Source organism: Phyllopteryx taeniolatus, chromosome 5, assembly GCF_024500385.1.
Source record: "Phyllopteryx taeniolatus isolate TA_2022b chromosome 5, UOR_Ptae_1.2, whole genome shotgun sequence".
NCBI classification, from domain to species: Eukaryota; Metazoa; Chordata; class Actinopteri; order Syngnathiformes; family Syngnathidae; genus Phyllopteryx; species Phyllopteryx taeniolatus.
Genome location: NC_084506.1, coordinates 6,397,236 through 6,410,493, shown reverse-complemented (window position 1 = coordinate 6,410,493; position 13,258 = coordinate 6,397,236). Strand labels below are relative to the sequence as shown.

The following is a 13,258-nucleotide window of genomic DNA, read 5'->3' as shown; positions in this document are numbered from 1 at the left end:
TTCTTTTTCTTTTACAAGAGAAGGAAAACAAATCATTTTCTGTTTCAACTTTAAATTTAATCTTTACTCTGAGAGGAAATAAAACTCATGGGAGGGCATCTGCAATGAAATCTCACACCGGTAACAACTTTTCACAAAAGAATATCATACAAAACATATCCGGAAACAAATAGATTCAGGGATGCGACGTACGCACGCACGCACACACACACACACACACACACACATTTGACATCTTGACCCAATTTTAAGATCTGACAACTCACATGATGTGGAAAAAGAAATGCTATCTTGGCACTTATTCGACATCCTTGATATCCCGGTTAAGTAGTAAGTCAATTCAGCGCCCTAGTAGAATGATTGTATCTCGCTAGTGCCGCTTTTGGCCTACTAGTGCGAAATCAAGGACATGGTATAAATGCTCAAATGGCTTCTCCGTATGTGCTTGCGTTTGCTTTGTAACAGACACGACGACACACGTGGTCTTAAATACTTGAGCCTCGAGTATGGGGGAAAAGTATTGAGGTGTACCTTTCCTTGAATGCCCTGGCACGCGCTACCCGACCGGAATGACACGCCAACAAGCTCTCAGCAGTCAACGCGGCCTACAGAGGAAGGGAGGAAAAGTCCAGACCTTTTGAAGAGCCAATGAAAACATCTTTTTTTTTTTTTTTTTCCCTCTCTCTCTCTCTTTAGGTCGAGGTCTACGTATGAAAAATGAAGAAAATCACAACAACAACAAATGTTACCACTTCAAAAGATTAAAAATTTATACACATTGCATGTTCTTCTTAAAGTGACTGAGCCAGTTAGAATTCTTAACAGTAGTCGGATTTTAGCAGCACATTCTCTCTTCTTAATAAATATAGAATATAAATGTCTGTTGGGCCACGTTGAGGCCAAACCTTGTATAAGTCTGGGGTGGGGGGGGAATGGGTGGGCAAGAACCCCGAGTGGTTTTGGAGGGCTGGTGGGGGAAGACGATGAAGATGATGCTCCATCGCCATCCAGCAATCAAGAGTGTTGCGCTCAAGAGATTCTCCCCGAATAACCCGAAACAAATACAGTCCAAAGACTCTAAAACAGCATGCTTTGTCTTCTGCTCTTCCCGTTGCCTGTCAACAAAAAAAAGAAAATGTTCGGTGAAATCAACCCTCTCGTCAATTTAGGGCTGTGGAGAAAAAAAAAAAAAAAAAATAGGCTAACTTAGCTAAGCTGACCGCAAAAAAAGTTCTGCCTCGACGCAATGAAAACTATTCATAAAAGCGTGTTTGCATCGCCCGGAACCATTTGCCTGCTGTTTATGTTTACCGCACAGACTTTTGCAACAGACGGACGCGCTGTTGGACAAGTGAAAAAAAAACAACTCTTGTCAAAAACGACAGAGGAGCGTCTGTAAGCGATTGTTAAGACGCTACTAGATGTGCAATGCACATATAATGTGATGTAAGAGCGAGCTGAATGCTAGTTAGCATTTATTTTTATTTTTACCTAAAATGGTCACCGCTGGCACGCTGATGCTAACTGCGAATGCTAACCGTTTAGCAAGAGCTGATTTGGTCTCAAAATTCTAGACAGTTTATACCGTACACTCAGTGCCAACATACGCAGTTTAAGGATACAAGTCCCGCCCTCAGAAACGAGAATAAAATGCACATTTTTAAATAATTTTAAAAAAATAATAGAAAGGAACCACAATAGCCAGTTGAAAAACACTAAACCTAATTTAAAAAAAAAAAACTAAACTACATCTAATAATTGAAAAGAAAACAACAATAAAACTGATTAAAACAAACTAACGAAAAACTAAACAAAATTAAAAAATGTAAATAAAAACCACTAAAAGGATTACAAACTACATTAAAATTAAGAAAAAAAAAAAAACTAATAAAAACTAGCAAACCCACTCTAAAAATGAATTAAAACCAACTGAATTTGAAAAACAAAAAGTCATGACAAAAAGTAAAACCAATGAAAAATCCTCAACTATTATAAGCTTGGGCGGAACTGGTTTAGTACGCTTGTTTTATTGGCCCACCTCGTACAGTAGGTAGGAACTTTGTTCAATGCCACGCAAATCAAGTTGCCGACCCCCCGCGGCCGTTTCTGACACGCGCAATATGTGCAGCCGCACATGGCGCTGTTTCTACTTGAGAAAGCTTTCCGTATATAAACGAAACTCGATTTGACCGGCATGGCGACATGTAAATCATTGGCGTCCGTATGAGGAATCTGCGCCCCCTTGTGGATGGATGCGGAGGAAGTATGACATCTTTGTCGCTCGGCGCCATTCAAGCTAGGCTCAGGAGAACCGCTCAATTAGCGAGTCCCGTTTAACCGAACGGGGAAAAGAACTGAGCGTCACCTGACTCGGGGTACGAGGAGTTCCGGCAGCCGGGGTCTCTCTGCAGCTGGACCTCCTTCAACGTGAATATGGAGATGTCTGCCAGAGACGCGGCGGGTCAGAGTTTCGTGTCGTAAGCGCCGCTGCCGAGTCCGCTGAGCTCGGCTGCCATTTTCTTACTCACTCTCTGGCAGCGTGCGAAGGCGAGGCCCCAGGCTCCTGAAGTACGGCTGCCTCGCGGCTTCGTCTGCGGAGATCCTCTTTTTCGACTCGTACTGCGACGCGCAAAAACAACGAGAAAGGAGGTCAAGCGCGGCCTAATGGCGGACGTATTCCCGGAAGCTCGCGGTGATACTCACTTTGAGGAACGACGTCAGCAGGTCGATGCCATCCGTGTCCAATCTGCAGACGGGGGAGAGACAGAGAGGGGTCAGGAAAGGCGAGGTGAGTCATAGGCGCTGGACAGCCGGAGGAAGCAAAAAAAAAAAAAAAAAAAAAAAACTCAACTATTCCACAGGATTTCCTGACAGGAAGTGACTGACTGACACACACACACACACACACACACACACATCCAGCTCCAGTAAACACCAGTTGTACTCGGCCTTCGCCTTCACCTTCACGACCTCCTCTTCTACCTCTCCCGTAGCCGGCTATTAAGCGCGAACCCCTGCTATCGTCACCGTTCATCGGTCACAGCGCCACCATATTGCCGATCCTCAAGCCATGTTTTTCCAAATGGACTTTTTAAGCCAAAGTGCCGTCTACTCATCTAAAAACATCTGTGATGAGGTGAATTTGCAAATGTCGAAGGGAGAGTGTGCTAATGGGGTTGACTGTACAGTGCTTTTTCCAAGTCACAAGCCGTCGCGTTGTCGATTTTCTTGCTTCGTGTTGCCGGACAAAATCGCAGTAAGAAGCGAGTGAAGTTTAAAAAAAAAAAAACAATCGCTGATGCACTTTCAGCTGTTTCTCCAACGGTCCAAATTGTCGAGTACACAAACAGCAACTGAAAACACTTTTTTTTTTTTTTTTTTTTACCCCATTTTGTAGTTTACTCTTTCACGTCTCATTTCGCCGTACGCTACCTTACATGCCCAGCCTGTTGACTTTATTTATCCCTTCTTTGTTTTGTTTTTTTTCAGCCCATGAATCCATTGTAATGCACCCGTCATTAATATCTTGTTGAACTCGAGTGTGGCGCTAATTCTTCCCATCGAGCCCGACCTTGACTGACTCGGAGGCTTTATCAGAAGCGAATTACACCCCCAATTAAAAGCTACATTTTGGTACGCATGGTGTTAGTGGGGGGGGGGGGACAGACAATCCAAGCAGGTGGGCATGCATACCTGGGCGCGTGGTTAATGAGCAGCTGGGTCTTGTACTTTGGGAATTTGTGAGACTTGAAGTCGTCCACAAAAGAGATTCCAGGCCAGCTGTCCTCCGCGGGCGTTCCTGCACGCACGTGAAATATTTGTTGCCTTCCTTTAACCGCTTTTGCCCGATGATTGGCAAAGCAAATTATATTTATTCATTTCCTCTCTTTTCATTGATCTCATGAAACAATTGATTCATAACAATGTAACAAACTACAAGTACTTCATCATTTGTTATTTCTTTTTCCTCATTTAATAACTGGTTCATGTTTTTGTAAACAAGAACAATTTTTAATTTGGCTAAAGAAGCAACAAGTTAATTTGAAATAAAATAACTTTTGATTTTTGCCAAACTCATATTTTACGTTTTTAGTCATTATTTACATTTCTTTTTCTCTCATTAAATAAGTAGTGAAAGATTTATTGTGGATAACGAAATACAAAGACCTTCGTAAAATAATCAACATTTCATAAATGTGTATATTTAAACAATGGACTAATTAATCACAATTCAAAGAATCCTAAATAAGAAAACAGAAAGAACGATTTCATCATCTTGCAAAAGTGTCCGCTAGGGGGCAGCAAGGACTCACCGAGCAGCCTGAAGATGAGGTGCAGCTCATCGTCCACGGTGGAGCCCGGGAACAAGGGCCTGCCCGCGGCCATCTCGTAGAAGATGCAGCCCACGCCCCTGGCGCCGACACAACGGAGGAGTTGGCATCAGCGCCAGTGGGCACAAGTCGCTGTACTCAAGCGCCATTTGCAGCGATCTCAACCTTACTTGCGACTTTTTAGCCTCTCTCACTACGTTTGCACTTTCTACTCTTTGTTCAAAAACCCCCCAGACCCCCGCAGATGACTACTATACGACACAAAAAGATGTAAATAGAGAGCGCGAAAGTCATCCGCATTTGAAAGCTCGATGGATTGCGATCTTGGGGACGGACGGCACAGACGACGACAGAAACAGAGTTGGAGAAGCGAGATATTCCCCATCCGTGGCCTTAAGGGAATGATTTGATGATGTTGGCTAAAAGAACGCCGAGTGGTAATCGCGTTGTCTATTTTTGCATTTGCAGTTAGCAAACATGCGCGACACTGGACATGAACTCTCGGTGCTCGGACAGAAGGTCGGACTCGGCGTCACACAAAGTCTGACGAAGCTCGCTCACCACATGTCGATCTGCGTGGAGTACTCGGAGGAGCCCAGCAGCACGTCGGGGGGCCGGTACCACAGGGTCACTACCTCGTTGGAGTACGTTTTGGTCGGCACCGACTTGGCCCTGGCGAGACCTACGCAGAAGCCGATAAGACCCAATGAGATGAGAAGGATCACTTCTCGCAAGCACGCACGCACGCAACAAGGGCGTTTACCGAAGTCGGCCAGTTTGAGTTCTCCCCTGTCGTTGATCAGCAGATTTTGGGGCTTCAGGTCTCGGTGGAGAACTTTCCGCCGGTGGCAGTATGCTAAGCCTCGCAGGATTTGGAAGAGAAAAATCTGGAGGAGGGGGGGGGGAACATTTTAGATGAAAAATGGTGAACACAAAAATCTGAATAATGTGAATCCCGTTTTTTTTTTTTGGGGGGGGGGGGGAATATATTGCGCACACACCCGCCATAAGTGACAATATTTAGCAAAATGTTCAACCAAATCATGTAATAATGAAGGTTCTGCTAGCTTAATGCTAACATATACAGTGGCCCCCTGCTATTCGCACGGGATGGGTCTGCCATCCACCAGCAGGGGTCTCTCCCTCACGCACACACGCACGCACGCACGCTGTCGGTCTTGCCAGCTGACACCCGACGTGCAGGCGCTCACCTTGACATTGTGCATGCTCAGGATGTTCCCGCAGTCGTCCATGTACTGCTTGAGGTCTTTGTCCTAGACCGGAGCGGGAGAAAGTTCAGGGAGGGCGACGCAACGTGCTCGTTTTCGCAGCGTGTGCGCGTGTCACGGAGGCGCTCACCAGGTACTCGAAGACCAGTGTGAGCGACTTCTCGGTGTGCACGATATCGTGGAGCGTCACGATGTTGGCGTGCTTCAGGTCCTTCAGTAGCGAAACTGCCGGAAGAAAAGATAGTGTTGTTGGGGTTAGGGTTAATATGATAAATAATAACTAGGTCGATAAATATGACTCGTTAAACTCGTTATGACTCGATAAATATGACTCATTAACCCCAAATATTTTTGGGGTTAATGTGGATCAATGAAATACAAGAATATTATTTTTTTTTATTATTATGATTATGATTTTTTTTTATGATTGAGATGCGCCTGTATTTAAAAGGAATTTAAAGCCCTTCACCCAATGTCGACACACATTGCAAACCTTAAACGGGGAAAATGCATCAATTTGATTATTTCCGATGATCATCTCCGATCATCTCGGGCACAAATACCTTCTCGGATTGCCGTGCATGGCGCCCCCTCCTCGTGCTCCAACCGGATCTCCTTCAGAGCCACCAGGTTGTCCGTCAGCTTGCTCCGCCCCTTAAAGACTGTAGCGTATGTCCCCTGAAGAAAAAAAAAAAATTACCTTCGCTGTTCAGAAGGTACAATGAAAAGATGCATCTGGAAATTGCACCCAAGGATGAACCAGACTTGTGCAAGCCCATGCTTCGCTTCCTGATAGCTTGGCTGATTTGTATTTACATTATTATTATTATTTCCATTATGTTGTACAACGCAGCAGTATGTTTAAAGTGTGCCTTCCAACACATTCACATCAGAAATTTCCACAAAATGACATCGTCATCTTTTTCAAATGTATCGTAATCTTAACGTATGTTAACTTCTGAGTCCTGTGTTTGAAGAAAGTAGTGAGAAACTGTCCCCAAAAAAAATAAAAATATTCTAGATGCATCTAGCAAATAGAAATAATTTTGGTAATCCTAACTGAGCTAAAACAGTCCATTTTAGAGTAGTACAGAAGACGAGTAAAAGTAGTGCTTCAAACTCTTATGATAGTAATGGAGTACAAAACCTGTGGCATACCTCTCCCAGTTTGTCCAGTTTTATGTAGGTCTCCAGCTTCCCGAATCCGATCTCCGACTGCACGGGAGAGAGCGAGAGAAGGACACACGGCCGTAATGAGCGCGCCGTCCTTATTAGCGGCAAGCAAACGGGACGCCGCGGCGAATCTTTGCGACGGCTTGGCAGCGGCCCCCCGAGGTCGCCGCGCACCCCCGCCGCCGACATCGTAGCTAATCACTTGTGACAAATGGGAAATCAAGCACGATTAAAGACGACGCGCTCATGTTAAACCCAAATTCAAATGTTATTCTGTGAGAATGTCATCCACATCATCGGATTTGGCGGAGAGAGCAGGCTCTGCAAGAAAATTATTCTTAAGAGTTTTGTGTAAGTCACATTCTAATGAGTTTACAGTGAGACCTCTGCTATGTCTCGGTTCGTTGTTCACGCCACGACTACATTGCAGATATCGAAGCTTTGATGATGCAGCGGGAAGAAAAGGCAGAAATGGTCCCGTACGAGTAATAATTGTTGTTCCAACAGCGTACAGAGAATATGTGCCGGTATTGTTTAGGCAATCTTTGGATGTGTTGCTGCTTTGTGTAAAAGTAGCAGTTGTTTGAAGGTTTAGAATTACCATAAAATCTATGCAAATTTCCATTAGCTGGTCTATGGTGTTTCCCATTAGATGTTAGCATTAAGCTAGCAGGTGATCGTGAAATGAAATGATATGGTTTGGTTGAACCTTTTGTTTTATGAATTACCATAAAATCTATGCAAATTTCCATTAGCTGGTCTATGGTGTTTCCCATTAGATGTTAGCATTAAGCTAGCAGGTGATCGTGAAATGAAATGATATGGTTTGGTTGAACCTTTTGTTTTATGAATTACCATAAAATCTATGCAAATTTCCATTAGCTGGTCTATGGTGTTTCCCATTAGATGTTAGCATTAAGCTAGCAGGTGATTGTGAAATGAAATGATATGGTTTGGTTGAACCTTTTGTTTTATGAATTACCATAAAATCTATGCAAATTTCCATTAGCTGGTCTATGGTGTTTCCCATTAGATGTTAGCATTAAGCTAGCAGGTGATCGTGAAATGAAATGGTTTGGTTGAACCTTTTGTTTTATGCGCACGCTTTGCCTCTTAAGGCCCCTCCTCACTGGCGGAGATGTCGGCGAGACTGCAGCGACTGATCGGTCGAGATGGATCCGGGACCCAGGACACCAAAATGAGACCAGGGGTGTCAAAACTGCAAGCTATCAGTTACGCGGAGGAACATGGGAATCGAGCAGCCGCGAGAGAATTCGACGTCAACGAATCCACGGGTCGCAAGTGGAGGAAGCAGCAAAACGAGCAATTTTGATTTACTTTCACGGGCCACATAAAATGATGTGGCGGGCCAGATCTGTCACCCGGGCCACCAGTTTGACACCTGTGCGCTAGACTAAGGTATATTTTATAAAGTATCTTTTCACAAGTCTAGGTGTGTTTCAATAAGTTCAAATGTGCTTCAAGCGTGCGGGCGGGGTAAAAGTGCATGTATTGTACATGATTTTTGGCGTATGTGGAAGAAAACGTTTGTACGCCCCTGTTGCGCTCCTTCTCACCAGCGATGCCCTGCGGGAGCGGCGGCTGAGCGGCTGGTCAAACGACGGGCTGCTCAGCTGCAACTTCTCTAAATAGCCGTCGGGTATCCGGATGTCGGCGGGCAGGGACAGACGCTTGTTCAGGTCCTGCAGAAAGGATGCAGAAAGCAGACGACGACATGAAGTTGGGGGGGGGGGGGGGGGGGAAGCACAGAAAGCCAACAAGTTGAATAGATGATGACTGACAGCTCAAGTAAATGGAGAGCAACACGGAGAAAGTAAAGGCTATAAACATGCGGGTGTTGTGGGAATGTTGAGGAGTTCTGGTAAAAACCTGATTCTGTTCTTATTTGTTACATAAAGGCGTACACACTCAACACTCTTCCCAACATGCATTTCCTCTCTTTGTTAAATCATTGTTAATCCGGCCTCTTGGCAGCAGCTGTAATTCTACTTCCCAGCCTGCCCGCCCTCCCGTGCCCGACGGTGACGAAAGCAGGAAAGGTCAAAGGTTGAACACAACCCATTAGAATTATATACAATTACATTACTGTTCATTCTCGATCTTATTGGACATTAAATACACATTTTACAAAACATTGTTTTTTGGGGGAGGCTGGAAGCGATGAATGGCCTTTCAATTCGCTTTAAGAAGGAAAACTGATTTGATATTTGTGCAAACTGAGGTACAAATTAAACTCGTACTGCAAAACTGGCCTATCAACCAGGGATGTCAAACTCATTTTTTGTCATGGGCCAGGCACACCCGTCGTGTCTGTCCGTCGCAAACGTGGGTTGATCTCATTGCGCCGCCTACGACGCGCCGCTTCCTCTCCGCTGGGTGACGACATCAATCGCCTGACCTTTGCACCCCATCCCCTCCGCTCCCTGCCGTTGACCAACCGAGCCCTTCTAATCCGCTACGACCGGGACCCATCTGGACCGCATTACACTAATCCGTGTGATGTATGCAATTCAATGAGTTATACTTCTTGAAATTAGAATTACAAAAATAAATCCTTTCCCACAATGTTCTAATTATTGAAATGGACGAATGCAGAGGACCCCCGCTATTCGCAAGGGATATGGACCGGGCCGGACCGCGATAAGCGAAAATCCAGGCATAATTGACAGTCATCTTAACTGCACTGGGGAAGAGACTATTTTTTTTCACCCCCCCCCCGAATTCTTGAATAAGGAGGTATAAACTGCCAATAAGCGTTTCGGGGGTTGGTTCCCCACACAAAAAAAAAAAAAAGGAATAAATAAATGGGGAAAAAAAAAACTAGCGAATAGGTGAATCTGCAGATGCTGAACCACGAGTATGTGGGGGGTCGTCCACTGTGTATGCACCATAGAAGATCAATAGTGAGACCACTAAAAAAAAAAACAATTGGACACAAGGCAAGATGCCATTTCACTGACAAGAGTGCGCTGTATCTCTCTGCCACATGCCAGTTGCACATCCTTAAATCCCATTAGGCGCCATTAAGATGGATTGAATTGGCTTTGCGAGTAAACAAACACAGCGACTGAAAACGCGTTCAAATCCTCATCTGTAATCAAAAGTGTTGATCTTTTAAGTCCTATAAATCATCTTTTTGGACTTCCGATGCCCTCGAAACTAAATGTTGCACAGTGAAGTATTTATTTTAAAATGCATTTAACGAGCTTTCGGAGATGCGGTTGTTGTGCTAAGGCCTCCATTTGACTGCACTAACACGAGCAAGTGATGTAACAACTACCGGAGAAGCCAAAACATCACAATCTGCCGCCAATGAGTGTGTGGGTGTGTTAAAGAGGAGGGGGGGGGGGGGGGGAGGTGGGCGCAGGAAAAGAGTGAATTTTTTTTTCCCTTTTAAACAGACTTCCAAAGTATGTTGTGCATCAGGGTAGACGGCGTACGTGTGTGTCCAGTTGACCTTGTGTAGGCCGCTGAGCAGCTTCTGCGCCTCCACTTTTGGGACCGCAGCGAGCGTTAATGCACATTTGATTGCGTAACAACAAACAAGCGCCGCGCCGAAATGACTTGCGAGTTGAATTCGTTCCGTGACCGAGCTCGTTACTCCATTGATTCGGATATCAGATGCATTTTCACAATGGAAAATAAATGCAAATGCGATGAATCCATTCCAGCCCCCCCCCAAAGAACACCGCAATTATTTTTAGTTACACGTTTTGGATTTAAAAAAAAAATTAAAAAGTAATAGATAATATAAAAACATAAAACATTGAATAAACGGATAGAAAAAAAGACACCACAAGATGGCGCCAAATCACTTTTTTGTAATAGACAAGGCTGTGGCCTGACTAAATGAAGCCCCTGACCACACTTCAACACTATTCCTTGGCCACAAGATGGTGCTGAACCAATAATTCTTGAATTATTAAACATGGCTTTTGGCTGAGCACAAAAAAAAAAAACAGCAACTTGGTTAGTTTTGGGGAGTTTTTCATCATACAACACCGGATGAGTTCCCCCCCGAAAAATACGTGGCTCGGCAAAACTTGCGAATGGTGAAACTTCACTGGTAACGCCACTGACTTTAAAGTGAGTAATGGTGCATATATTTATTCAGGCGTTTTAATGTACAGAATGTGTTTAAAGACTGCGTGCGGGAGGGTAATTTGGGGTTTAACTATAGAAAAATGCAGCGTTTAGGAGAGGGGGGCGGGGGGTGGGGGTGGGACCAAAAAAAATAAACAGTTGGCCAACCTCTGCCGAAATGCGTCGGTTGCCTCTGTTCCTCAGGCAAACGCCTGTGGGCGACTGCACCTCATCCGAAGACGTACCGGAAGCTTGGTCACTCTCCCCGTCGGACCCCATCTTCAGGTTCTCGTGGACGATATCTGCAATGGGGAAAGACCAGGAAGGAAGGAAGGACGGAAGGAAGGAAGGAAGGAAGGAATAGAAACTGCAACATTTCTATTGGACAACGCCAAGAAAAAGTTCTGATTTTATGGCCATGCTTCCATAAAGTCACGTACAGTAAGTAGTCGTCGTTTGATGGTTTAAAATGCTGCTCGTTTCCATTAGCCCGTTTATGGCCATTCACGTCACATGTTAGCACTAAACGAGCAGACTTTCTTCAGACAAAGTTACACTGTACATCTGAACGTTTCGGTGTTTAGGTTTTATGGGTGCATCGAGTACTCGGATATCTGGAGCACCTTGAGGAATTTTCTCGGCCTCGGGGAACCATTTATTTCATTGTGAAGCTCGAGGGACGCACAAGCGTTAATGTGGCACAAAGCGCATGCGTCACCTAGGAAGTCGGAGGCAGAAGCAGAGCTATTCGGTCGACTGGCCCAGAACATGGTGACGACAAATAGAGACGAAAAATGCGCGAGAAAAAATTCAATGGCGAAAGTGTTTCTCAGGCCGTGTGACGTCAGGCCAGAGTACGACCATCTGATCTTGAAGTAGCTACATTTCGAGTCATGTGGGTGAAAAACTTTTAAGAGTGAACAAAAGTCGTGTGCGCAAACAGAGGAAGGTTTGGGTGAAGTCAAATGAAGGAAGTATTTGTTTCCTCTGGAGGTGACTTCATTTTAGTTTGAACACCAAAACTTCTCGTATTATAAAGAATATTTGTCTTATTTCTCGTCAGCTGGCCTAAGCTCATAAACGCACAGCCATGAAGCTAATGTATGACGACGTCGCATGCTAAAATGCTAGCTGCTGAAGTGACGTTACGTAGACTGTTAATGCCTTGTTTAATTAAAACCTTGCTATCTTTTTGAGAAAAAAAATTCTAAGTTTACACTGACATTTATTTAGATTTGGGTTGGAAATTGGCCCACTGAAAATTCTTCCACACAAGAACATACAGTTTGGCGCTAGGCACAAAAAATAAAAACTGTTGACTATATAAAAAAGGAAACCAATTGGTCGTTCATTGTCGTGCAAAATGGCTTACTTTCTGTTGCATTCATAACTGCTCCTAAAACCAAGCAAAAATATTTCTTATCCGAATACTCAATTATTTGATAGAATTTTCAGTCGGATACTCGAAGACTGCAGCCCGACTAGCTATACAAGGTTTAATCCGCTTTTGTTTTATGTGTGAGTTTTCACAGTAAACACACGACTTAAAGCAAGCACACTTTACCTCTTCTTTGGAGAACTGAGCGAGCGAGTCTCCTGTTCGTTTCCTCAACGTGATGTTGTACGATACGCTCTCTCATTTCTTGACAGTGAGTAAGTGAAAACAGGCGCTCAGGTATACTTTAAAAAGTTTAAACGAATTGAATGAGTTTAAAATGTGTTTGAGGCATGTGGGAGAGGTAGAACTACAAATATATATAACAATATGGTCTCTGGTATTTTCCCCGATTGGGGGCCGGTCTGGAACATTTCTTGTATACAATCGGAGTTGGTTATTATTTTGCAAGGCACTATGAAAATGCGTTTCTACAAAAAAAAAAAAGACGTTTTGCCGATGTAGCACTCTCACCGAGGCGACTGCCGTTGCGAGGCATCACCACGAGCGAGCCCAGGCCTCCGCCGATGACGCTCTGAGGCCGTCGCAGCGGTGGCTTCTTAAAGGAGCCCGCGTACTGGTGCAGGAAGGAGTGGACGCTGTGGGCCGACGGAGGGCGGCCGTTCTTCACGATGGGTTCTGCTGGAGCAAAACAAAAGGGAAAACGAAAGCACTTTAATATTGGCTTTTGAATGCAAACCGCCTCCTCCTCGGATGCAATAATCAGCTGCATTTCAGCAACTTCATGTTTTGCCATGAATACTAAGCAACCGTTTTCTTCATCTTCACAGTCTGATGAGCAGTAGCGAAGATAATGAGGGATACGTTAAGTAACAGCAGCAGTACAGGGATAAGCTGATGAGAACAAGGCCATTTTCCTTCAAGACTTCATTAATGGACAGCAATGGCTTCAAGTGGACTGGATTTTTGTCCCATGAAAAAGAATGATTGCAATATTTACAAAAATGTAATGGTTGCAGTTACTT

The 13,258-nt window shown here is 44.4% G+C and overlaps 1 protein-coding gene and 1 long non-coding RNA gene across 8 annotated transcripts in view; both read right to left on the bottom strand.

Moving 5' to 3' along the window:
• Positions 1-3: 3 nt before the first annotated feature.
• The window catches only part of LOC133478402 (cyclin-dependent kinase 17-like), a 30,087-nt gene continuing 16,832 nt past the window's right edge, over positions 4-13,258 (bottom strand). For 2 of the 7 annotated variants that reach the window (XM_061774434.1, XM_061774437.1), the window contains 16 exons: positions 12,747-12,911; positions 12,402-12,479; positions 11,006-11,139; positions 8,311-8,436; positions 6,719-6,775; positions 6,124-6,238; positions 5,691-5,785; positions 5,543-5,605; positions 5,095-5,218; positions 4,893-5,013; positions 4,314-4,411; positions 3,694-3,799; positions 2,704-2,746; positions 2,529-2,619; positions 2,366-2,443; positions 4-1,115 (listed from right to left, as the gene is read on the bottom strand). In XM_061774434.1, the coding sequence (XP_061630418.1) occupies positions 1,078-1,115; positions 2,366-2,443; positions 2,529-2,619; positions 2,704-2,746; positions 3,694-3,799; positions 4,314-4,411; positions 4,893-5,013; positions 5,095-5,218; positions 5,543-5,605; positions 5,691-5,785; positions 6,124-6,238; positions 6,719-6,775; positions 8,311-8,436; positions 11,006-11,139; positions 12,402-12,479; positions 12,747-12,911 (1,532 nt within the window). In that variant the 3' untranslated portion in view covers positions 4-1,077. Of the gene's footprint in view, positions 1,116-2,365; positions 2,444-2,528; positions 2,620-2,703; positions 2,747-3,693; positions 3,800-4,313; positions 4,412-4,892; positions 5,014-5,094; positions 5,219-5,542; positions 5,606-5,690; positions 5,786-6,123; positions 6,239-6,718; positions 6,776-8,310; positions 8,437-11,005; positions 11,216-12,401; positions 12,480-12,746; positions 12,915-13,258 lie in introns of those variants that run through there. The other 5 variants (XM_061774433.1, XM_061774435.1, XM_061774436.1 and 2 more) reach the window with 5 other exon arrangements.
• Positions 7,328-8,302, bottom strand: LOC133478407 (uncharacterized). The gene is made up of 2 exons (XR_009788668.1): positions 7,819-8,302; positions 7,328-7,696 (listed from the first exon to the last, which is right to left on the bottom strand). It is a non-coding gene; the product is annotated as an uncharacterized LOC133478407 (long non-coding RNA).